This window comes from Rhynchophorus ferrugineus, unplaced genomic scaffold, assembly GCF_030347505.1.
Source record: "Rhynchophorus ferrugineus isolate W39M unplaced genomic scaffold, kcgeb_rfMv2 rfM9, whole genome shotgun sequence".
Taxonomy (NCBI): Eukaryota; Metazoa; Arthropoda; class Insecta; order Coleoptera; family Curculionidae; genus Rhynchophorus; species Rhynchophorus ferrugineus.
Window position 1 is genome coordinate 20,309,846 of NW_027472588.1, and position 23,714 is coordinate 20,333,559.

General features: G+C 33.0%; 2 protein-coding genes across 3 annotated transcripts in view; one reads left to right on the forward strand and one right to left on the reverse strand.

Annotated features, from left to right (window-relative positions):
- LOC143202328 (uncharacterized) overlaps positions 1-4,002 on the forward strand; it is a 53,569-nt gene extending 49,567 nt beyond the window's left edge. The window contains exons 5-6 of one of the 2 annotated variants that reach the window (XR_013007122.1): positions 1,747-2,787; positions 2,950-4,002. Coding sequence is in view for 1 of the 2 variants with exons in the window: in XM_076413789.1 (XP_076269904.1) it covers positions 1,747-2,101; positions 3,597-3,826 (585 nt within the window). In the remaining variant the exon portion in view is untranslated. The remainder of the gene's footprint in view (positions 1-1,746; positions 2,788-2,949) is intronic. The other variant, XM_076413789.1, reaches the window with a different exon arrangement.
- A 956-nt stretch (positions 4,003-4,958) lies between these two features.
- Positions 4,959-23,683, reverse strand: DZIP1 (DAZ interacting zinc finger protein 1). The gene is made up of 6 exons (XM_076413774.1): positions 23,479-23,683; positions 23,117-23,349; positions 10,174-11,225; positions 9,939-10,116; positions 5,600-5,766; positions 4,959-5,537 (listed from the first exon to the last, which is right to left on the reverse strand). Exons 1-6 carry the CDS (start codon positions 23,582-23,584, stop codon positions 5,060-5,062), a joined length of 2,214 nt encoding a protein of 737 aa, XP_076269889.1. The 5' UTR covers positions 23,585-23,683; the 3' UTR covers positions 4,959-5,059.
- Positions 23,684-23,714: the final 31 nt, after the last annotated feature.

Sequence of the window (23,714 nt, forward strand, 5' to 3'; positions counted from 1 at the left end):
GGTGGATGAAGAAGAAATTCAAAGCCCAATTCTTAGATTTTTGCCATCGTTTTCAATGACTTGAGACACGGTGCATTGTCTTGGAGAAGCAGCACTCTTTTTCTTTAAATGTGGCCGTTTTTCGGCCATTTTGTAATTAAAACTGTCCAATAACGCTATGTAAAATTCGCTGTTGATGGTCCTTCGTTTTTCAAGGTAGACAATGAAAATTATTCCATGCGCATCCCAAAATACAGACGCCATAACCTTGTCAGCCGACTGTTGCGTTTTCCCACTCTTTGGAGCGTTCATCGTGTGCCGTCCACTCTAGACTATCCATTGGACTTCGGAGTGAAATGATGGAGCCATGTTTCATCCACTGTCACATATTGACGCAAAAACTCGCGTTTATTACGCTTGATCATCTTCAAATAACTGTATTTTTCCCTTCAAAAAGCGATATTTCATCAACACGCGAAATTACTTTTTATCCATTTTTTTCACAATAACAAAAGTTGCTTCACTCAAAATGCTATAATTCACAAACTAATGACAGCTGCCAAATTTATACACGCATCTTTTAAGGGTTAGGGCTAACTAGAGAAACATATGGATTTAATTCTAGTAGCGCCATCTATGTGTCAGGTCGGCGACTTTTCAATTGACCTGTTAATATTAATAACTGTGATTATAGAAGTGATCTTTAATTTATATATATAATATATATAAATGATATATATAAAATATATATAAATCAACTCCTTCAACAATTTTGACTTTCCCTAATTCACTTATAATTTTCAGTTTTAATTATAGAGTCCTAGAGAAAGAACTCAATAGGAGTCTCTGAAGACGCTACGTCCAATATCTAAATGGGGTTATAATCACCCATTTAAATAGTTTGATTTGACAAAATTCTATGTACTTATTTAAAGTAGAGATATATGGTGCACCTAATAACAAGGTTTTTAATATTTTATCTAAAAAATAATTAAATACTGTTCAATTAAAAGGTTTTAAATTTACTTTTTACTTGTATGATACAAAATTGTCTTATCTTATTAAACAATATTATCGACGTGGTAATATTACGGGATAAAATAAAGGAGGTAGCTCAAAGACTGACTAACAGTATAACAAAGCAATTTAGTTGTAGTTTGTGGTATGAGATATTGTCTTACCTATATTGTCAATATCAACTTATCGGTCTACTGAGTTAGTCATAATTGAATGTAAACAAAAAATACAATTAATTTATTTTTCACAAGTTTTACCAAATAACCTGAAATATATACTAGGGTACAACGTAAAATTTTGTTTGTTCGTATAGAAATATCTGGAATCGAAGCTTTAGAGTTCAATTAGAATTTCTCAAATCCTGGTAGTACATCCCTTGTTAATAAATAATGTGAATTATCTAATGCGCCCTCATGTTGATCCTCTTCACAATTTCGTAAAGGCGAATGAGATGAAAAAATTTTGATATTTCTGAATCCATGAGCTCTAATAGTTAAGTAACTTTAGTTAAATAAGTTGCCAATGGTGCCCAAAACAAACAAATGACGAACACGCCACAGAAACGAGATTAACTCATTAAATGCCTTTGTGGCTCTTAGCATTAGCAATTAAATTAGGTAATAAATTTAAAATATATCTATATTCTATCTCTATATATCTCTAAATTAAATCTCTATTTTCTCAGTTACTCTATCTACTTACAAAAATATAATAATATAAATAATGTAGTATATGTGTTCTTTTTTACAGATATCTCTACCAAACCTCATATTACAAAATACTGTTGACAACAGCCAAACCTCACAAACAGAAGCAGCATCTGCGGAAGATAAACGTAGCATTATCCGAGGTCCCGATTCGTACGCTCGAACATTGTACCCTGAAAACTCTGGCAATTTGGAATATCGAGTCGATCAAGGCCTTACAGACACTTCAATAATAGAGCCCCAACTGTTTGGTCAATTTAGATTTGTGCCCAATAGTCTGCCAAATTTCTATCAGTTCAAGGACGATTTTGAAAACGACGCTGTTGTTGTGGATGCGTCATTTGATTCCAGTAGTGTCAATGATCGTATTGAAGGTGAACCAAACCAAGCTGATAACAGTAAGCCTCAATTTATTAACTTTTTCTTCCTTTCGATTCAAATACTGATTTACTGAACTGAAACTGTGAGATGTAATTAAAATAGTAATTTATATTAATTATAGTTTTTAGGTGAGTATTATTATTCATATTTTGATCGTTTAAATATTTTTATATTTCGTGAATTGCTTCAAAATAACTTGTATGCAACTTATTTTGATTTGAATTACAGTTGCCATTTGAACAAATTACTTTTCTCCTATTCACATGCCATTACTTTTTCAATACATTTTTTAACATTTTTTTACATTTTAACATTTTTTTACATTCCATTTTTTAAGTCAACTTATATATTTATATATTTAATAAGCAGTATTGTTCTAAACCTTCAGAATATGTAAGTATATACAAAGGGTTTAAAATAACAAAAACTTTTATTTCACTTTATTTTTTTTATTATTTAATATTACGGAAAAAAGTGATGACTTGTGGAACAGAGGTACAAAACGATATTGCCTAATCTTATTCTAATATAAGTCAAACTTCTATGTCTAAACGTCACACTCGTCACACCATTAGGTGAAACACAAACACACAGTCTTTGTAGCCAGGGTCATATTATTTGCATGATATAACAAATTTTCAATAATTATCTCATCCTTTAAGCTATAGTTTTACATATGGAGATTAGGAAAAGTCACTATATTGTAATTCACAACTTGTCGCATAAAATTGTATACTTTGGTAAATATATACAATAATGTTGTGACTCTCCATCTGAGCATTACTATAAATCTACATAGGTTTTAATATATACGTAATTATAATCATGACAGCTAAATTCCAAAATTTGTTTAACTCTAACTGAGGTTTAAAGTTTTATTTTGTGCAATATTCCCATATTTTATCCACACCGGTCAATATCCTTATTGCCGACAATATCCAATTTATTTGAAAAACTTTTATTGAAAAGGATAAAACCAATCATTGAGAGCCTGGTTTTGGCATTGGAAAAGCATTGTATGGTTTCAAAACCATACTCTATTTCTGATGGTACCAAGAAACCTGGAGAAATACTTAATACGAATCGTTACCGACAACAAATGATTAATTTGAACTGTATTTTGATCAAACAACGTCCACAATATGATCAAAAACGTGACAACGTAATTTTACATCATGATAACGCACCGTTTCATACAGCAAAAAACTGTAGAAAAAACTGTTGTTGTTAGATTAGATTAGATCAAAGGATAAACTTGTCTTCTGGAGTGGCATCCATAAATTGCCTGAGAGATGGACAAACTGTATAGAATCAAATAGACAATACTTTGAACAAAAAATAGCTCTTAATTTATTTGATTAAATTTTAAGTATCTATTATAAACAAGGTGTTTCCTATAGCGGAAAAACAGCATACAGCATAACCACAACCCAGCATGGGTGATTATTGCTATATGTCTAAGCCTGAAACCAACTAAGTCAGCTATAATCTATAATGTTAAACATATTCCAGGTATATCAGAGAAGCCAGCATCCTCAACCACGGAAGCTCCTCTACCAGGAATGGCTCAAGCTGGCCCGCAAGCCACCGCTATTGCCGGTCCAGGAGGTACCGCAGGATCCGCTCCAACAGCTACTGCGATAGTCGGGAAAGGAGGCTTAGCCGTCTCAAGCCCAACAGCTACAGCGGTAGCAGGAACGACAAACGAAAACAAGAAAAATACGTCAAAAAGAAAGGCTTAATACGTTCAGTAGCTGTACAAATTAATTTAAGCAATTATGTTTTCAATTTGTAGAAACTTGTTAACACTGTATGCAGATATTGCATGAAAGACCAATGATATCACCCATTAGTAACTTTAATGATTATGTGATTATATGATTGTACTGAGAATAAAATTTAAAAGTTAATAAAAGTACTGTCGGTGTTTCAATTAGATTTGACTGATTAAAAATATACAGATGTATAATAACTGATTTTAAGATTAGGTCAAAACGTTTTCAGTTTAAATTTTTATGGATTTCGCAACATAATTTTTCAACAACACCCAAATAATGAAAGTACTCTCCTTTGATTAAACACGAAAAGTAAAACTTTAAGACTTTTAGGACTCGGTTAATTAAAATAAGAGAAATCATGGAGGCAATCAAGTTTTGAAACATTATACACAGGGGTAAAAACTGAGCTTTTAATTTACTATAGCATTTTAAGATATAATTGTGGTAACTTGTTGAATTAACTAACCTACTTACCTAATTAAGGTAACTTGTTAATTTAAGAAATAATTGTTGTAACTGTATGAACCATACTGCCAACCCAATTTTATTCTAATATAAATGAAAACACTTAACTCAAAAGTAGAGTAGACATAAAAGGAAGGAGAAAGGATATTAATTATTAGATAATTTTTTATAATAATTAGATAATTTTTATTTCAATTAGTGGTTTAACAATTAACCGCAATTAATAACTGTTTTCATTAAAGTTGTTTTAGTATAACTAGTGATCGCCCAATAATTTATTAAGTTAATTATGTTGTTTTTTTAAAAGGTTAATGATCATTGCATATGTGACTTTAAATTTGTTCTATTACGTTAGTTACTTACATTGACGTACGTATTGACGGCGAATACATTAACGACATTGGCTACAAACGTGTACCTATTTGCATCTTATGCATCTTATTTGCATTAATTAATTTTAATTAAATTTTAATAAATTTAAAAAATTAATGCTTGGTGTTTTGTTATTTTTAGTCAGTTTTTTTACTATATTATGCATATAAATTAACCTTTCCGAACCGGTTTTTCTTTCTTAAATATTTATTTATTAAAAATATATAATTGAACACTATCTGAGATTTTTTAATGCAGATTGTTTCATTGTTGCCCTTTGAAGTTCTATTGGCTCTTGGTGATAGGGCGAGAATTAAATATATATGAAAACATCGTTTTTTTCTGTAAAATTTTATTCACTTAAATCACATCACTAACTTCGAGATCTGAATCATTACGATTCTTATTTCGATTCTTTTTCAAATCGGAATCGATGACATCATCATTGTCGGCTTCTTCCAACTCAAGAATCGAGCTAGCTATACTGGTAGTACTTCCGCCAAACTTCGGATTGACCGGCTCGTCTTCTGACTGGCTGGTCTCGCTACGCAGATCGAATATCACTTTCTTCTTGGACAGAGAAGCTGCTGATGGAAAACTTTTTAAAACCCCTTTCTGAACATCGCCCTTTTTGCTCAGAACTGCAGACGCGGGCCTTTCTTCTTCTTTTTGTTCAGTATGGTGCATACGTTTCAGTTGATTAATAACGCCAGTGTATTTTCTGCGTATTGGATGTTGGTTGTGTGATTCTGGAGTTCTTATGGCACCCTCATCACTATCAGTATCGGTATCGTACAAGGCTCTGTTAGTAATTTGAAGAGAGGTGCCTAAATTTCGACTAAAAAAGGATCAATTACTGATAATAAATATTACTTGTTAAATTAGTCATTAAATGTTTACCTTCTTGTTCTTTCTGGTTTTGTTCTGCACGAAAGTCTAATCACATTTTGTAGCTTTTGTTTAACGTCATCAACTTTCTTAATCTGATTTCTTGAATTCGTATTTACAAGTAATTTATCTACCTTCTTCTCAATGGTTTTCTTCAATATATTGAAATTAGGATACACCTAGAAATTATAATGCACCGTTGGATGATATAAGATTTTTTTTATTATTTAATTAATATATTGTTACAAGTCGTTTCCGTCTAATCTACAATTTGTCTTTATGATAACTTAAATCTAGGTATATAACTAGGAGGACCCATCGGCACTATCTCAGTCTCTGGTGAAATAATGTTTATACATGTCACTGCTGAATTTTTTAATATATGCACCTCGCTATACAACACTACACAAGATCAGATGATTTGACTCTTTTGAGTCTGTATCCTGTTCTGGTGGAATCCAATAGTTGTAATGTTTCAATATTCGTGTGGGAATGGAGTCTTTCCTCAAGCCCCCTTGCAATTCTCTTGATTTCTTGACTGACTGTGAGTATCTGAAGGTCTCGATGTAGATAATCAGTCCTATAGTATTTGGGTGCACCCATAATACCTCTCAGGACTTTGTTCTGAAAAATTTGTATTTTATTTATGTTACTCTTTGCAGAACATCCCCATAATTGAACTCCGTATGTCCATATAGGTTTCAATATTTGCTTATATAATAGTAATTTATTATGTACTGATAATTGTGATTTTCTTCCAATTAGTCAGTACATTTTCCTATATTTCAATTCCGGTTATTTTCTTTTCTTCTTTATATGTTCCTTCCAGCGAAGTTTTGCATCGAAATTCATTCAGAAGTATTTAGCGTTGTTGCTATATGGAATGATAGTATTATTTAATGTTATGGGTGTTTGTATGGTCTGTTCATTAATTCTTATTTTCCAAGCTTGTGTCCAATTATTTATATTGTCACTTGCCTATTGTAATTTTAATGAGGCTTTTTCACTATTGTCTCCGACAGCTATAATCGCAGTATCATCAGCAAATGTAGCCATCGTAATATTTTCCCTTTGTGGTATATCACAAGTGTAGAGTAGATAAAGCATTGGCCCCAGTACACTTCCTTGTGGAACACCTGCTTTAGATTATTTTATTGTAGAGTAAGCTTAATGTTTTTCATTTCTAGTTTTTCAATCCTTTCGGAAAAATATTCGATCATTTTTTCTTGTCTGTCCAGCTTTCCTATTAGTTTAAGTAACTATTCGTCAGTTCGTTGCGGTATTAAGTTCGATTTTTTTAGAGGTTCGATTTTTATTTCGACCACTAAAATTCTTTTAATACCAAAAATGGTTTTTGTGTCCGTATCATGTTCAAAGGCTAACATAAATAGAGGTAATGGCTTTTTGTGGACTAAAATTTCTCCTTTGCTATTTTTGGTCTATCATGGTACCAATAAATATTTTTGTAGTGATCTGGCCCTTATTCGTTTCCACAGATTCCATACGACTTTGGGTCTTTTGAACCTCATGGTTTCTGTGGAACCATAATCAATCAATTAAGCACTACAACTGTACTCAAACACTTTTAAATACGTATGGTGATACTGCTCGCTTATATCGCTATTGTCGATTTTGGCTTCAACGATTTGAAAGTTGTGGTTTATATGTCAAATGACAAAGGACAAGATTAACGGTCGAATAACTTCGGAGATACTTGCCAAGCTTATTGGAGAAAGACCCAGCTCAAACTCTCAAAAAACTTTTAGACAGCTTAGCATCCAAGGAATAAACTGTTTCCGAACATTTACCTTCTATGCAAGAAAACTAAAATGAAAATCAAACTAAATCACATGAATTGTTACTACTATCATCGAAAATTTCTACCATGAAAAGTTCTGTCGCTCCCAGCGTACTGACCGGTTATAGCGCCTTCTAACATAGTTACCAATTATTCAGATTGATGCAGCATGGCTGCACTGACACGCGGTTTTGAATACCACAAAATTCAAAATTAGTAGAATACCACAAAATCTTCATGTTGTCCTAAAGATGGAAAGGTTTCTTTTTTCTTTTAATTTAAAAAATTAATTAGAGAAAAGTTTAATTCACAAAAACGCCGCTGGCCTTAATATACACTATAGCAGCGATTCTTAAGGGAAGCTATTGTTTGGCAATATTGTTTACGCCACTGAAGCAGCGTTCCTCCTAACTTGCTGGATAGCTCATTCTAATAAATTGCATATAGTAAGAAAGAAATAGCATATAGTTATTAAGCCATATTATTATAAAGGATTAAATGCAAACTTAAAAGAGATACGACAAAGATAGTTGCTGCATAGAATGTTTAAATAACAGTGTATCTGATGTAATTCAAAAATATTTGACCATATTGAAGATAAACACATTGATGTAGTTTATATTTGCATTTGTAATTATAAATGTATCGAGGCAATAGTGTAAAATCCGACAACGAATAACTATTTGTCAGTCACGCCAGTATCCAGTCAGCCGGTACGTCCAATCCAAATAAACCATGGTTAAACACTTTAAAAAGCAGTAAAGACTATATTAGGCAAGAATGTAAAAAAGTATTTCGTGTTGCATCGTTGCTCCTTTGTAGTAACAAAAAATTCACACTCTCATCTTACACACTAAAATCAGATAAATTTCAAGAGAGAAAGTTCTAACAAACTAAAATTATACTCAGAAGTTGTTCAAACTGAAACAATTTTGCATCTATAATCTCTTTCGACGAATTGGATAAGGAGCAGCGGCTTATAAAATTGCCTGTTATGAACCTATCAGGTCAAAATGATTGGAGACATCAACGAAAATCAATACACTATTGAGAGAAGAGTCAACCACCATATCCATAGGGAGAGACAAATTATCAGACTACAAAAAAAAACAATATTTCCTGTGTAAAAAAACATGAATATTTTTAATTTTTTTATATATTTCCACAGAAAACTTAAGCGAACTGAACACACATCATAATAACAAGTAACAATTATAATACAACACACCTGGCGTATCGTCATAGACACAGCAGAAATAATATATATTTAAAAAACATTTTTATTACTATGCAATTCGAATGTATCACCTAAATTGGTTTAAAAACATTCATTTAGTTAGCAAAATAGAGAGGTCGAAAGTATACCTCCCATAACTTAAGTAGGTTTTCCATGTATTGATTATCCATTATTGATTGCGTAGATCAGTTCTTTATCAGTTTGCATTCTGCCACGAAATCAACTTTTTGAATGACCTTTTTGACGCAATAACGCACATGGATTAAACCCATGGAGACTAATCTGAGAAACAGCAGATTCACCTTGTCCGAAACCAAAACGGTTGCGGTCAAAAACACCAATATAAATGTACAGATTGATAACTAGACTCTCCACGGGTTCCAGCTGTAAATTGATGCTGATTATACAAATACATAGTAGGAAGAGCATTTTCTCGAGAATCATAATACAATAATTTTAGTAATGAAATATTTGAGGATCATGGTAGACGACAAACTACAGTTTTATATGTTCATGTCAGGACCAGCGCTCATGTGATCTTAAGAAAGTTGTGAAAAGAAGCATTCCCTGATGGATAGAGTAATATATAACATACTCACGATGAAAATGGTTTATAAAACTATATTGTGTTGAAAAGCGAATCATTCATCTCATAACTTCCTCCTTGTGGAATATTTGATTTCTGGTGAGCTAAAGTGACTAGCTTTAAATGCTAAAAAATGAATATCAGCTTCATCAGACTAGATCCAGTATTCCATATATCACAAAACAGATATCATGAATTCCTTACTGGATCCTATCATTTTTATTCAGAGTTAGATGCACTCGTTTATTTTCTACTGCAACATTCGTATTGTTTAATATATTCTTCTTACAATTCCACTTTAATATCGCAAAACAAAAGAGCTCTCAAAATGCTCTTGAAATCTCGTTTACTTTTTCACGGTATACCAAAATGTTTTATTCTAGAACATATGAAAAATAATGATTGAATCAATGGCTAAGATGTTGTGAGCAACTTAACAAGCGATTTAAACAATATTTAAAAAAAACATCGAGAAAACCAAGACAATAGGGTAAACTCAAGCCAGGGGATGATGTCAAGACTATGGAAAATGATTTGAAAAATAGGAGATTAAGGTTGTCTGGGACCATATTGCCGATCGTCAACTATTCCTGAAGAATATTCGAAAGCACAAACAGCATCATATTATATTGATACTACTGCAATTTCGTCGAAGTTCTGCTTAGTCTTATGTTACAAGATATATTACTAAAGTACTTCTCACAAAAATATCTATAAAAAATTAATTTACCCTTTTAAGAAGAGTCCCCTGATGCTTGGTAATTTTCATGCTCTTTTCAAACGTCTCCTGTGGTATACCAGTCCAATCTTCAGACACTCCTATTCCTTTCAACTTATTGACCAACAAATCTTCCACTTCCTTCCTGTAATCATCCCTGGTACCTTCACTAGCTTTCGCTTCGTTTTTCCTAAAATACAATTTCATAATCTCATCATTTCTATTAATTCTAAGCCTATATACATACGGTTCTTCGACAGATTCCTCTGAAGATTCCCCCGTGTTCGTTTCCGATGAAGATTCCGATATTTCTATTATTTTCGCCTGTTGTTTTACGAATTTGGGAACGGACAAAATTGGTTTTGGCACCGGCTTGAAATCGGGTACTTTATTATCGGCTTTAATTAGTTTTTCGACTGAAGCATCATCAACATGCTCATTCGCGTGAACATCGAGCTCCGCTTCCACCTGATGTATGTGGTATTGTAAGTCTTCGACGTTTTTCTTTGGACTTGAGGTTGCAACGGTCAATTTCGATCTAGGTTTGGCTTGGGGTATCCTCATGATCTGGCTATCGTCCACTTGCGCCGTTTCAGCTGTAATCGATAACTGTGGTATTTGGACGGTTTTTATCTCGTTCATTTTCGTCCAGAATGCCTCCATTTGTCCTTCGATGTGAGCCAGGGTTGCTGATATTTTCGTCTCGAGAGCATCATCCGCCTTTGGCTCAACTTTCTTATCCTCTGGCTCTTTATTCTCGGTCAAACTGTTGTTGGTCTGACACTCTCGATGTGTAAATTCTTCGGTCTGTGTAGTGTTATCCGCCTTGACCATCATCTCCTTCTCATTCCGTGTCTGTTCCAACTTATCAAACAGTTTGTCGTAACTCTCCTTATAAAAACTGTTCTTTATCTTCAATTCATTCAGTTCCACGTCAACGGCCTTTTTAAATTCCTCGAAATTCCTTAAAATTTCACCGGTTGTGTCGTCGCGTTTCTCCCTTGGGTTCGTGTTTTCCTTGTTCTGTTCGTCCTTCTGCTTTAACAGTTTCTCGGTGTTGTTCAGGCGTTCTTTCAGTTCCTTGATCTCCATGTTCAGTTTGTCCGTTTGAGGGATGTTGTCCGTTTCGATACCGCCGCTGTTATTGTGCCTCCTGGTCATATGAGAATTCAGGTATACTTCAGATGAAAATACTTTTGAACATAAATTACATTTAAAAGTGACGATCGACTGTTGGCTGATTAGTTTGGTCAGCTGCATTCTCAACTCCTCATTAAAATTATTTAGTTCTTTGTTTTCCTGAAAATAGTACTATTAATCTCTTATATTGCACAATATATCAATTAATTTTGCATACGCTATTTAGAAAAACGATTGCATAGAATAAACTGTATTATCTTTAATTTATAATAATGGTAGGTTTCTTTCAAGTCGATCGAGTGAAAATCTAGAATATCTTGATTTCGTACTGTATTAATAATCATATAGAATAATACTTAAATTGTTGTGTTATTCTTGGTGGTTTAACAAGCATTGATTTTATAAAATCCAAATAGCACCAATTTATATTTATTTATAGTGGGAATGTTAGCTGCCAAATTTGTAACAAAACATTTTCAACGACATTCCATACGAATCAACATATGCCAAAATTTCAACCCGAAATAGCTGCACATTTCAAAATGATTACAAGAAGTCAATCAAGAGCTGGAGGTAGTCAATTCATTAATGGAGTTTCTCCATCAAAAGTACTTGCAAAAATAAGGACCATAGTTAATCATATTTGGAGATGTTTAGGACGTTTTCAATGCTTTCATGTATAATGGTGTTGGTGGCTTTTTTGTTTTAACTATGTTGACTGAGTTTCCTCTAAATAATGTATATAATTATGTATACCTTGATGTATATTCTCCTATTATATTTTAATATAATGTAATTTTCATATATTAAATATGGATATAAATATATAAATATATATATATATATATATATATAAATATATAAATATATATATATATATATAAATATATATATATATATATATATATATATATACACATATATATATATATATATATATATATAAATATATATATATATATATATATATATAAATATATATATATATATATATATATATATATATATATATATATATATATATATATATACATATATATATATATATATATATATATATATAAATATATATATATATATATATATATATATATATATATATAATATATATATATATATATATATATAAATATATATATATATATATATATATGTGTTTCTTTCCTTCCAAAATAAGCGGTTACAGGAAATTTCGCAGTCGCTGACCAAGAAAAAGTCGAGCTCCTTGCAGAGCTCAAATGAAATGCCTCCCACCCGCAGAGAACAATAAAGCTAAAGACAATGACACTGTCATCAACGAATCCAACTCCGTCAAAAGACCAGTAACCCCAGCCTTTCTTCTCAACCATTACGTGTCTGTAAAGGCTCTACAGACTATGATCGGCAAACTTCAAACCACAAAATCTCCAGGTTTCGATGGAATATCGATTACCCAGTTAAAAAAGCTCCCACATAAACAGCTTGCAGAACTGACAAACATCATTAACTCCATCATGAGGCTACAACATTTCTCGGCGTCTTGGAAACACGCACATATAGCGGTTATATCCAAGAAAGGAGCAAAATTATCTCCATCTGATTACAGGCCTATCAGCCTTCTCAGCGCCATTTCGAAGCTTGCCGAGAGGGCAATACTCTACGCTCTCAACCTTTTCACAAAGGAAAACAACATCATTCCAGATGAACAATTCGGCTTCATTCGCGCTCACCACTCATCCGTCCATCAGGCTACCCGTCTGGCCGCACACATCCATCATGCTCTTGACCAACGTAAAAAGCTTGGAGCAGTTCTTCTGGACCTAACCAAAGCCTTCGACAAGGTCTGGCATGACGGATTGATCGCAAAGTGCGTGCGGCTAGGCCTCTCAGAAGACCTAACCGCTCTCATCAAGTCCTATCTATCGGACAGATCTTTCCAGGTCAAGATCAGGGAATCACTTTCCAGTCATAAACAAATCGATGCTGGCGTACCTCAAGGTTCCCCGCTGGCCCCAGCCTTATTTAACCTCTTTATTTCAGATCTGCCAAGAAAAGAGCATATTGACGTCGCGTTTTACGCTGACGACACTGCTTTCTTCACGGCCGCCAGGTTCGAAGTTACAATTCATGAACGTTTACAGAAGCAGCTCGATCATGCGATCAATTGGTTCAAATTCTGGAGGTTACAAATCAACCCCCTGAAAACCCAGGCCATTATTTTCCATAAAAAGCGTTACGCACTGCGCGTCTCGCAACTTCGACACCGCAATAATTCCATGGCTAAATAACGTCACGTACCTAGGTCTTCACTTCGACCGGCGGTTCGGTTGACATTTCCAAATCCAGAAAGCAATCCAAAAAGGTTCGGGGATAGCCAACCTGCTATCTTCTCTGATTTGCCCTTCTAGCAGACTTCCCATCTCCATCAAAAGCTTATTTTACAAGATGTTAATTCGGTCCGTACTCCTCTACGGATCTAATGTCTACTTCAAGTTTGTTACACCCAACCAGGTTAAACGGCTTCAAGTTTTCCAAAATAAGCTCCTCAGGAGAATATTAAACGCTCCATCGTTTGTCAGAAATAATCAAATTCATAGGGAAACTGACACTCCAGAAATCCAGCACTTCATATCTCAATCATTCCACAAACAACAACTCAGCTCAAGTTCTTCTGAAAACGCGCTTGTTCGCGAGCTGGTCGACATTCTGGGAACTTAGCACCGCGTCACCGCCAAGCTCCCCCCTTTTCCAGGCTGAAACGACCTCATCCGTAGCTACAGTCATAACTTTTGCCCCCATACAACAGTATCCAGTTATGTGTTAACTCAGGTTCGCGAATCAATAGAATCGCCGGGCCCTCGTGCCCAATAACGACTGCCCGATCAGCGGGTGCCATATCCCCAAATTTAATGCAGTAACAGTAGTGATCCATAGGGGTCAACTGTGAGGCGGTTTCGGTTTAGTATATTAGTAAGCCCAGAGGCAGTCCCACATAACTCGGTCCAACTTCCATTCCACCGCCTGGTTTTTAGGCCAGAACAAAAAAAAAGAATTAGCAAATTTTGGTATTTTAAGGTTTTAATTTAATGTCTCAACCGCCTTCCAAAGAGACTCTTGATAGTATGCTAAATTCTTGAGAAATTCAGAAAGCACTTCATTTTTCGCAATTCATAATTTCTATTTGAGTGACCCAGTTTATTTAAAACCGTTTGATCAGCCGTTCTGCTTTATTGCCATTTTTTCTTGCTTTACGTTTTGTTGCTAAGCGCTCTCTAATTTATCTTATAAAAAAATCCCTGGTGGTTTGTTTCTTGATACTGAGGTATTGTTCTAAACAGCTTTTTATTCTGCTACATACTGCTTCCAATATATTTTTCCACAACCAGCTTGAATCAATTCCAGTCTGCCTATTTATTTAGTAGTAATGGTAAATGGGGTATACCAATTACTACCTCAGATTACCATCAAAATAATGGGCAAGTGATCTGAAGATACCTCACAATTATCTTCAATGTTAATGTAATTGGTTGATATGTTTTTCAATCACCTAGTGGCTCTTAAAATTAGTTGTTCAATTTTAATTTGTTTGGTTTTATTAGCTGAAATCCTTTTTCTGCGATGTGTTCTATAAATTAATTTCATTTTCGATATTTAATTAACTCTCCTATATTAGAAACGAAGTACCTAGAAAACAGCATTGGAGATCGCTGCTCTATTTTCTTATTAGATGTACATTTAGCTTTATTATTTAATCCAATCTAATGTTATCTATAGTCTTAAATCTCTTTAAGTTATTGTCTACTGCCAAAGTGTTGTATCATTTGTGAGTGTACCTTACGTAATTCGTTCCAACTTAGATATGTTAATGGGATAAACAAACAGACGATAGATCCTAGCAATGTTTACATTTGGACACATGTTAATATCTCTACATATTGCTATTTAACTTAATAGTAATTAATAAAATAACTTATTAGTTTATGTACCTTATTATGCACCCTGTTAGCTTTTATATAAAAGAACGCGATTAAAACAAAGTCTCGTCAGTGCTTTATTTCGACTCTATATGATTTTTTTGGTTTAAAACTAAAAATGAAAATAAGGCTTTAAAGTTAAATAAGTTTTAAACAACCTGCATCAGCAAGGTATGTTAAAATTGATGCTGTTCTTAAGAACTTAAAAATAGTTACAATTTTAGAACGCTAATGTTAGATAGTAAAACTGCTTACAGACTTATAGAAATCAGCGTTAATCTTGACATAGCTTTGTCAAACACTGTATCAGAATATCATAGTGCCAGTGACTTTAAAAGGAGCGATTTATCTAAGACAATGGCTCAGTTAATATGCTGTTTTAGTTATTGTAATTCAGAACGGTATATAAGCTATCTGAGTTTATGTAAAGATATAAAGATAGGTATTTAAAGAAAGCAGCTATATCTACTGACATTTTGACAAAGAATTTGAGTGCAACTGCACATTTTAATGTCTTAAAGAAATAATTTAATATATTAATATATACTGTTTATAATTTGTTGTGCTAATTTGACTATAAAGATAACAAAATATAGAAAATATACCAGGGAGATTTAAATAGAAGGGGACTTGGACAGATGGATGGACAACAAAGTTCAAACTTATTTATTTCGCTAGGCGATAGAAAGTATAAAACCGGCACTCTAAAAATAAGTTCGTCTCTGTACCGAATCCATATACCATGCACCCTTATTAGAATGTTCACATATATTTTGAACTTCTTTCTAGAATTGGATTTTGATATTTAATTGTTCCTCCCCAATTTTTACTCAAAATTATATATTATACAATCAATATTTCAGGGACTAAAAATTTCTGTTAAAATATTACACATTAGCATAGGACATCAGGAAGCAATTTTATTGTAGTTACAGTTATTATTTGTAGTTATACTTATAGTTAAAGATACTATATCCAATAAAACAGCCAATGCCCATCATCAAAATGTATGACGTCAGCACGTCGCAATGTGGCCGCATTCACTTAGAATTTTGGTTTACAACGTTTGCCGGTAGTAAGGACTAAGGAATGTTAAATAAGACTAAAATTGTTTGTAATTTGCATTTTAGACAGGCTTATTTAAAACAAATGTGGAAGGCCTAGCAAAGACGTAAGGAATGTGATTTGGAACGAAATCCGTAATTCATATGACCATTTGACAATTTTGGCCTAAGATAGAAACAGAGTCTAAGGTGTAAAATTTCGATAGCCCATATCTCGGAAACTATAAGAGATAATGCAATTTGGCAAAAGGCAACGTAATTATCATGCCGAATATTACTTGGAATGTGAAGTGGAATAAAATCGGTAATTCATAAGACCATTTTACAATTTTGGCACAAGGTAGAAGCAGAGCCAAAATTGCAAATTTCGATAGTCCATATCCCAGAAACTATAAGAGATAATGCAATTTGGCAAAAGGCAACGTAATTATCATGCCGAATATTACTTGGAATGTGAAGTGGAATAAAATCGGTAATTCATAAGACCATTTTACAATTTTGGCACAAGGTAGAAGCAGAGCCAAAATTGTAAATTTCGATAGTCCATATCTCGGAAACCATAAGAGATAATGCAATTTGGTAATCGACAACATAATTAGCATGCCGAATATTACTTGGAATGTGAATTGGAACGAAATCGATAATTCATAAGACCATTTTACAATTTTGGCACAAGTTAGAAGCAGAACCAAAATTGTAAATTTCGATAGTCCATATCTCGGAAAGTATAAGAGATAATGCGATTTGGTAATCGACAACGTAATTAGCATGCCGAATATTACTTGGAATGTGAATTGGAACGAAATCGATAATTCATAAGACCCTTTTACAATTTTGGCACAAGTTAGAAGCAGAACCAAAATTGTAAATTTCGATAGTCCATATCTCGGAAACTATAAGAGATAATGCAATTTGGCAAAAGGCAACGTAATTAGCATGCCGAATATTACTTTGAATCTGAATTGTGTCTTTATTTACAGATATTTTAGCATTACCAATCGAAGAGGAAAAAGTGGACCCAAGTACAACATTGAATTCAATAAAAATTGTTGTTTTTTTTTAATTCCAAAGGTTTCCAGGTTGAACTAAAGTACACAACATGTGTTTAATTACAGCTCTTTCGACAACACTCAATTATGTTGTTTCAACCAGTCAGTTCAACATAGACCCACTTTGTAAGTTTTATACCAATATCTTAAAAAGACCAAGAGCTAAGCAGAAATATATTAATTCACCTTTTATATTCTAAACCGGTAAACAAAGGGATTTCCAAATTGATTGAAAGAAATTGTAACGTGTATAAAGATAATTTTTTTTATGTATTTTGAAAATATTTAATTTAAATGTAGTAGCACTTACAATATGGTGTGCTATATTTAAATAAAATAATATTCAAGCCCTCAACCAGCGTACTATCTAGTATTAATGTCCATGAGAGGGAGGTTACATATTTACATTCTATCTTTAGTGTCATCAAAAAAACTCCCTTTTAACATGTTCATAACAGATCGGTGACACAAAATATATAAACAAATATCTTAGTCTCTAGCCGGCGCGCTGATTTGTAGAGGTTTTCCGTACATTTTATCGATGTTAATATCCTGTTAAATTCAGTAAATGCATTGAATTCAGCAAATGCAAATTTGTATATTAACTTCATTGAGTTAAACTTAAGTTAAGTTCATTCAACATTGAGTCAAACTTAACGTTGCAGACTTTGTAGTGCTTTGTAAGTGAGTTTATTCACATGTCGGATACAAACACAAAACAGAGTTGGGAGAAAATTAATGACGAAAACTAAAAATAAACTAGAAATGAGGTACCTGTAAGTGCACGAAATAAATAAATTTGCTTACAGAGAAAGAGTTGAGAAACTGTTGGAAAATACAATATAGACAATGAGTGAATATGATAGTTATTTTCTTGAAGGTGAATGATTGCGACTTCATTTGATTATAGGTAAATTGCTCTTTTACCAAGTTTAATCGTTTTGAATGTAAACCTTATGGGAGAAATATTATGTATATGGAGTAAAATATGTATATTCATAATAGTTAGTTACTTGAATGAGTTACTGCAAATAAAACACGTAACATCGACGGTCCATTATCAATGTTAAAATTAAAAGAAATGCTACATATTTCACAGTAATTTAGTGTTTTAAAATTTTTATATTTTTATTTAATTGTTTTTGTTTTATTGTTCTAAGATTTTAAGATTATACAAAAAAATATGTTTTTTAAAAATTCTTATTTTAGTAATTTCTTTGATTAATATAGTTGTTTAAAAGCTAACTATCATTTAATATTTGTAATAAAGATCGTTCATTGTACCTTTCTTTACTGTGACTTGTTTCAATTGTTATTCAATGTACAATTTAAAAGAAAGAAAAGAATATTTATCATATATAATTATATAATTATATTTGGTGCTCAGAACTCATAACTACTATAAAAATAATCTTAATTATAGTACTTCCATCATAACTTTTGTCTTGTCGTATTTTCATATAGTATTTTTAACTTATTGATATCTTATTAATTATCGGGATTTGATATAAAAATAACCTTATATTTTCAATGAGTGAATAACTCATTTTATAAAAATATTTAATATCCCCAATCACTAAATTAAAACAACATTAAGTCTGTGCGAACAGTTCGGTTCCAACCATCGTAGGGTGAAGACGTATTTTCAATAGGCTCCAAGCTCTAGAAAGATACTTTTCTTTAAAAAAAAATAGTATTTTATTACGGTTATTTAATTGAGTGTTAAAAACGCATAACAGATGCGGCTATCCGTCTCTCAGTGGACCTAAAGTGTAGTGAATACGTGTTTACCTGACCAGACAAAAAAACTGCATTTCATTTTTATTAGTGTTTTAAAATTATTTTCCCTTATTTTACAACAGTCCTTTTGAAATTCATTTATAATATTTCTGGTCAAAAACTTGTACAAAAAATAATACTTGAGTGAAAAATGAAATGCGTGAAACAACCATAGATATTCAACCAAATCACCTGCACACTATGATATAAGATTAGAACCATCAGCAATAACGCAAACCCCACAAACAGAATGGACTACAGTCATTAACAAAAAACGATTGAGAAGCCCAGAAGAAGAAATCGCGAGGGAACAAACAAGGATCAGTGACTATTAGTTACAGAAACCAATAGAGATAAAAAACTTTAGCAACCTGTCTGAAGAAATTGAAGAGAATATACAACCAAGCCCTGAAAAAGTTGTTCCCAAACCACCACTAATAACAGTCTATAAGGTAGGAGTAATAAAACACATCCTCGACCTATTAAAAACCATCACTACGAACTACACAATTAAAACAGTGAGCTATGAAACAATAAAAATCCAATTGTTCGAAGCGGGGAGATTTAAAGTTCTAGTAAAATAATTAGATGAAAGAAACACCCAATACCATACATTCAGGCCAAAATCCGAGAAAACGTTTAAATTCGTGTTAAAAGGATTACATCACGGGTCGGACTTTAACACCATCAAGGTAGCTTTAGCTGAAAAAGGCCACGAGGTCGTAAATGTTCACAATATACGACATCGCACGACAAAAATACCTCTGCCTATGTTCTATATTGATATAAAACCTAATGGAAATAATAAAGCGGTGTATGAAATCACCAAATTGGAAAATAATATTATTAAATGCGAACCACCACATATAAAAAGAATTATACCACAATGCACGAGGTGTCAAGCGCACGGGCACACAAAAACTTACTGTCGCAAATCATTTAGATGAGTAATCCAGCGAACTACAAGGGTTGCGCAGTTGACAAACAATTACAGCGGAAATTCTACCCTGTCTTAAGAGAAAAAAGGCATCAACAGCAAATCAAATAATCCACACCTACCAGTCTACCCACCAAACCAAATCAACCAGACATAAGACATAACTTATGCCCAATGGTTAAAAATGGTTCAGCAAAAAATCGAGAAATCACATCACAACCTACTGGAACTAGCAGCAACATTTCTGGATTAGAAAACATGATGGCCAAACTAATGGATCAAATGAGTACGATGCTTGGTTTACTCACAACCGTCGTCAGCAAACTTGCCTAATGCCTGAAACCATTAGCTACAAAATCGCCGTCTGGAATGCCAATGGGCTCCAACAACACGCCAGGGAACTAAAAATCTTCGTAACTGAACAAGATATTGACGTTATGATGGTTTCCGAAACACATTTTACGGACAAACAATATTTGAAAATTCCCAAATATAAACTTTATCATACAAATCATCCTGATGATAAAGCACATTGAGGCACAGCCATAATGATTTGAGATGATATAAATCATTTCGAAAAAGAAAAAATCCGCAAAGACTACCTGCAAGCCACCAGTATAAACATAGAGGAAGTCCATGGACCATTAACAATGTCTGCGATTTATTGCCCACAAAAACATAACAAGGCAAAACACTTTCAAGAATTCTACGCTATTATTCTATTCAGTACGCTAGGTAATAGATTTATAGCCGGAGGAGATTACAATGCAAAACATTTAATGTGGGGTTCAAGAATAATAACCTCAAAAGGTAGAGAACTGCTAAAAGCAATAAAGACAGATAATTTACAACATATCTCTACTGGTAAACCAACATATTGGCCTTCAGACAGAAATAAAAAACCAGATACTACAGATTTCTGTATTACAAAAAATATGGATACAAAAATGTGTCATGCAGAATCATGTTTCGACCTGTCTTCTGATCATTCACACAATTTCTCAAAAATTACCATCAAAGATTGTCTGTGCAATAATAGAATTAACTCGCCCTCATTTAGGGAAAACTTAGACAGACATCTCTCTAAACTTAGAATTACAAACTGAAATGGATATAGAAATAGCAGCAATAAACCTTCCAAAAAATATACAGGAGGCAGCATATTCCGCGACTCCTAACAGTGAAACATTTCCGAGAAAAAATACACATATATCACGTAAAATAGAGAAAAAGGTATTAGAAAAAAGAAAATTACGACGGAATTGGCAACAGCAAAGGACTGAAGATAATACAAGGAAATTTAATAGAGCAATAAAAGAGCTGAAAGAACTAATCCAAAGTGAACAAAATCAAGGCATTCAAGAATACCTAGAAAACTTGACACCAACTGAGGCAACAGACTATTCGTTGTGAAAAGCAAGAAAAAAGCTTAAGAGATCCCAGCAGCATAACCCACCTATTAAAACAAACGAAAATAATTGGGCTAGAAGCAATAAAGAGAAGGCCGACATTTTCTCAAAACACTTAAAAAATATCTTTAAACCATTCCAGTCTCAGCTACATAAAGATGAGGAAAATAAAATTACTAGCTTTCTAGATTCGCCATTTGAAATGGACCTGCCGCACGAGAAATTAACGGTCAAAAAAGTTAAACCAACAATGAGAGAGATTAATATTAAAAAAGTTCCTGGTTATGACTTAATTAATGGTAAAATCTTAAAAGAACTATCAGAAAAGGGTATAAAACTATTAACATGTATATTTAATGCTATACTACGAATTAATTACTTCCCTAGTATCTGAAAAGTAGCTAAAATATTAATGATTCTTAAACCGGGAAAAATACCAGATGTGATCTCCTACCGACCTATAAGTTCATTACCGATAATCTCGAAAGTTTTCGAGAAATTATACATAAAGAAACTAAACTATATAATAGAAAAAAGAAAAATTATTCCAGAACATCAGTTTGGCTTTCGCAATAAACATAGGACTATAGAACAAGTACATAGACTTGTAAACAAAATAAACACTGACCTAAATGCCAAAAGATATTGTTTGGCTGCTTTTCTAGACATATCTCAGACTTTTGACAAAGTATGGCATACGGGCTTGCAGGTTAAACTAAAGAAACTTCTCCCTCATCCGGACTATCAGTTACTAAAATCTTATCTCACTGATAGAAATTTTATTATAAATCAAGGCGATGAACATACCGAATTAAATCTCATATATCCAGGGGTTCCGCAAGGTGGTGTACTGGGTCCAGTACTGTATCTTCTGTATACGGCTGATCTGCCCACAACAAAAATAACTACTGTGGCAACATACGCACGCGACACAGCAATCTTAGCATCCCATGAAGATCCAGTCACAGCATCAATAAACCTACAAACCCACCTGGAGCAAATACAATTATGGTTGAAGACATGGCGCATTAAAGCCAATGAAACAAAACCCACGCATGTAATTACACCAGTGAATATCAATCATCGTCAACTCACCCCAAGCAGAGCACTTAGATCGAGGCCTAACCTGGAAAAAGCACATACTCTCTAAACGGAAACAACTTGGACTTAAATTGTATCAAATGTATTGGCTCATCGGGCGCAAATCCAAGTTATCATTAAATAACAAGGTATTGCTATATGAGTCTATACTCAAGCCCATTTCGTCATATGGAATCCAACTATGGGGTACCGCTAGCAAATCTAACATAGCCATCATTCAACGGTTTCAAAATAAGGTGTTGCGTGCCATTGTTGATGCTCCGTACTATATTTCAAATAAAGTGATACAATGCGAAATTCCTCTAGAACCTATAACGAGTGTAATTCAACGTGTTTCTGTGAAGTACTTCAAAAGAGTGTCAGTGCATCCCAATGTACTCGTAATCAGCTAAATATGCGATGTGATAGTGAAATGCGTACACTAAAACATTTAACACCACTCGATCTGCTTACTGGACATATGTAGACTTTAGAATAAGCTTTAGAATAAGGCTAATTAATTAAGATAATATTTTATACAGAAGATTGCTTAATGAAGTGATTTTCTACATGCCATGTATATATAATATAGACATAAGAAATACTTGTTGCCAATAGGGCAGATTCTGGAGTCACGACGAGTAATAAAAAAAGTCTGTGCGGAAAATTATCATTTTTTCATTTCATCAATCAAACATTTTTTACAATTTAAAAACATAGATTGTTTTTTCATGTGCCTAATAATAGTTAAATATATTTTTTGTTACACTAACTCTCACCTCTTTGTACTTGGCTAATTCCTTCTTAAGTAACACAACTGTATTGTCCAAATATTTTTTACAAAACAATAAAAACTCTACAGCTAATTGACTTATCCTAAACATTTTTACAAAATTTGTATCAAGAACTTTAGCTTGCTCCTCCTCCAGAATGTATTGTACAATTGTTGGAATAAAGCGATCGACAGCTCCAACATCTCTTTCTCTTAAAATTGTTTCTATATCTATCATAGCTAAAACAGAGATACAAGATTATTTAATAATTATTTACACTTTAATGAATACTGATATATTGCTGTTCCCTTTTAAAATTATGACTATTGAAGTATATAAAATTATAATAAAAATTAATTATAACTTACATATTTTATTCCTATCTAAATTTGATGATTTACACTTTTCAAAAGAAAACCCCGTATCCCATGCTAAACGAACATAATCATAATGCCACTTATCGTCTGTCCACATTATTTAACATTTAAATTTTTTGCTTTTAGGAAAAACTTTAGAATTAGCTTTTTGTCATTTTAAAATACAAACATTAGAACTCATTACTAGATAAGGTATAGATAACCAAATATACACATTCGAGAAAACA

Bases quoted from the DNA above. Each gene is read 5' to 3' on its own strand.
- DZIP1 (XM_076413774.1), bottom strand. From the start codon at position 23,584: ATGTGGACAGACGATAAGTGGCATTATGATTATGTTCGTTTAGCATGG. The intron at 11,226-23,116 runs GTGAGAGTTAGT...TACTATTTTCAG, and splicing joins AATTAGCCAAGTACAAAGAG to GAAAACAAAGAACTAAATAA. The intron at 5,767-9,938 runs GTAAATTAATTT...TATAATTTCTAG, and splicing joins AGGGGACTCTTCTTAAAAGG to GTGTATCCTAATTTCAATAT.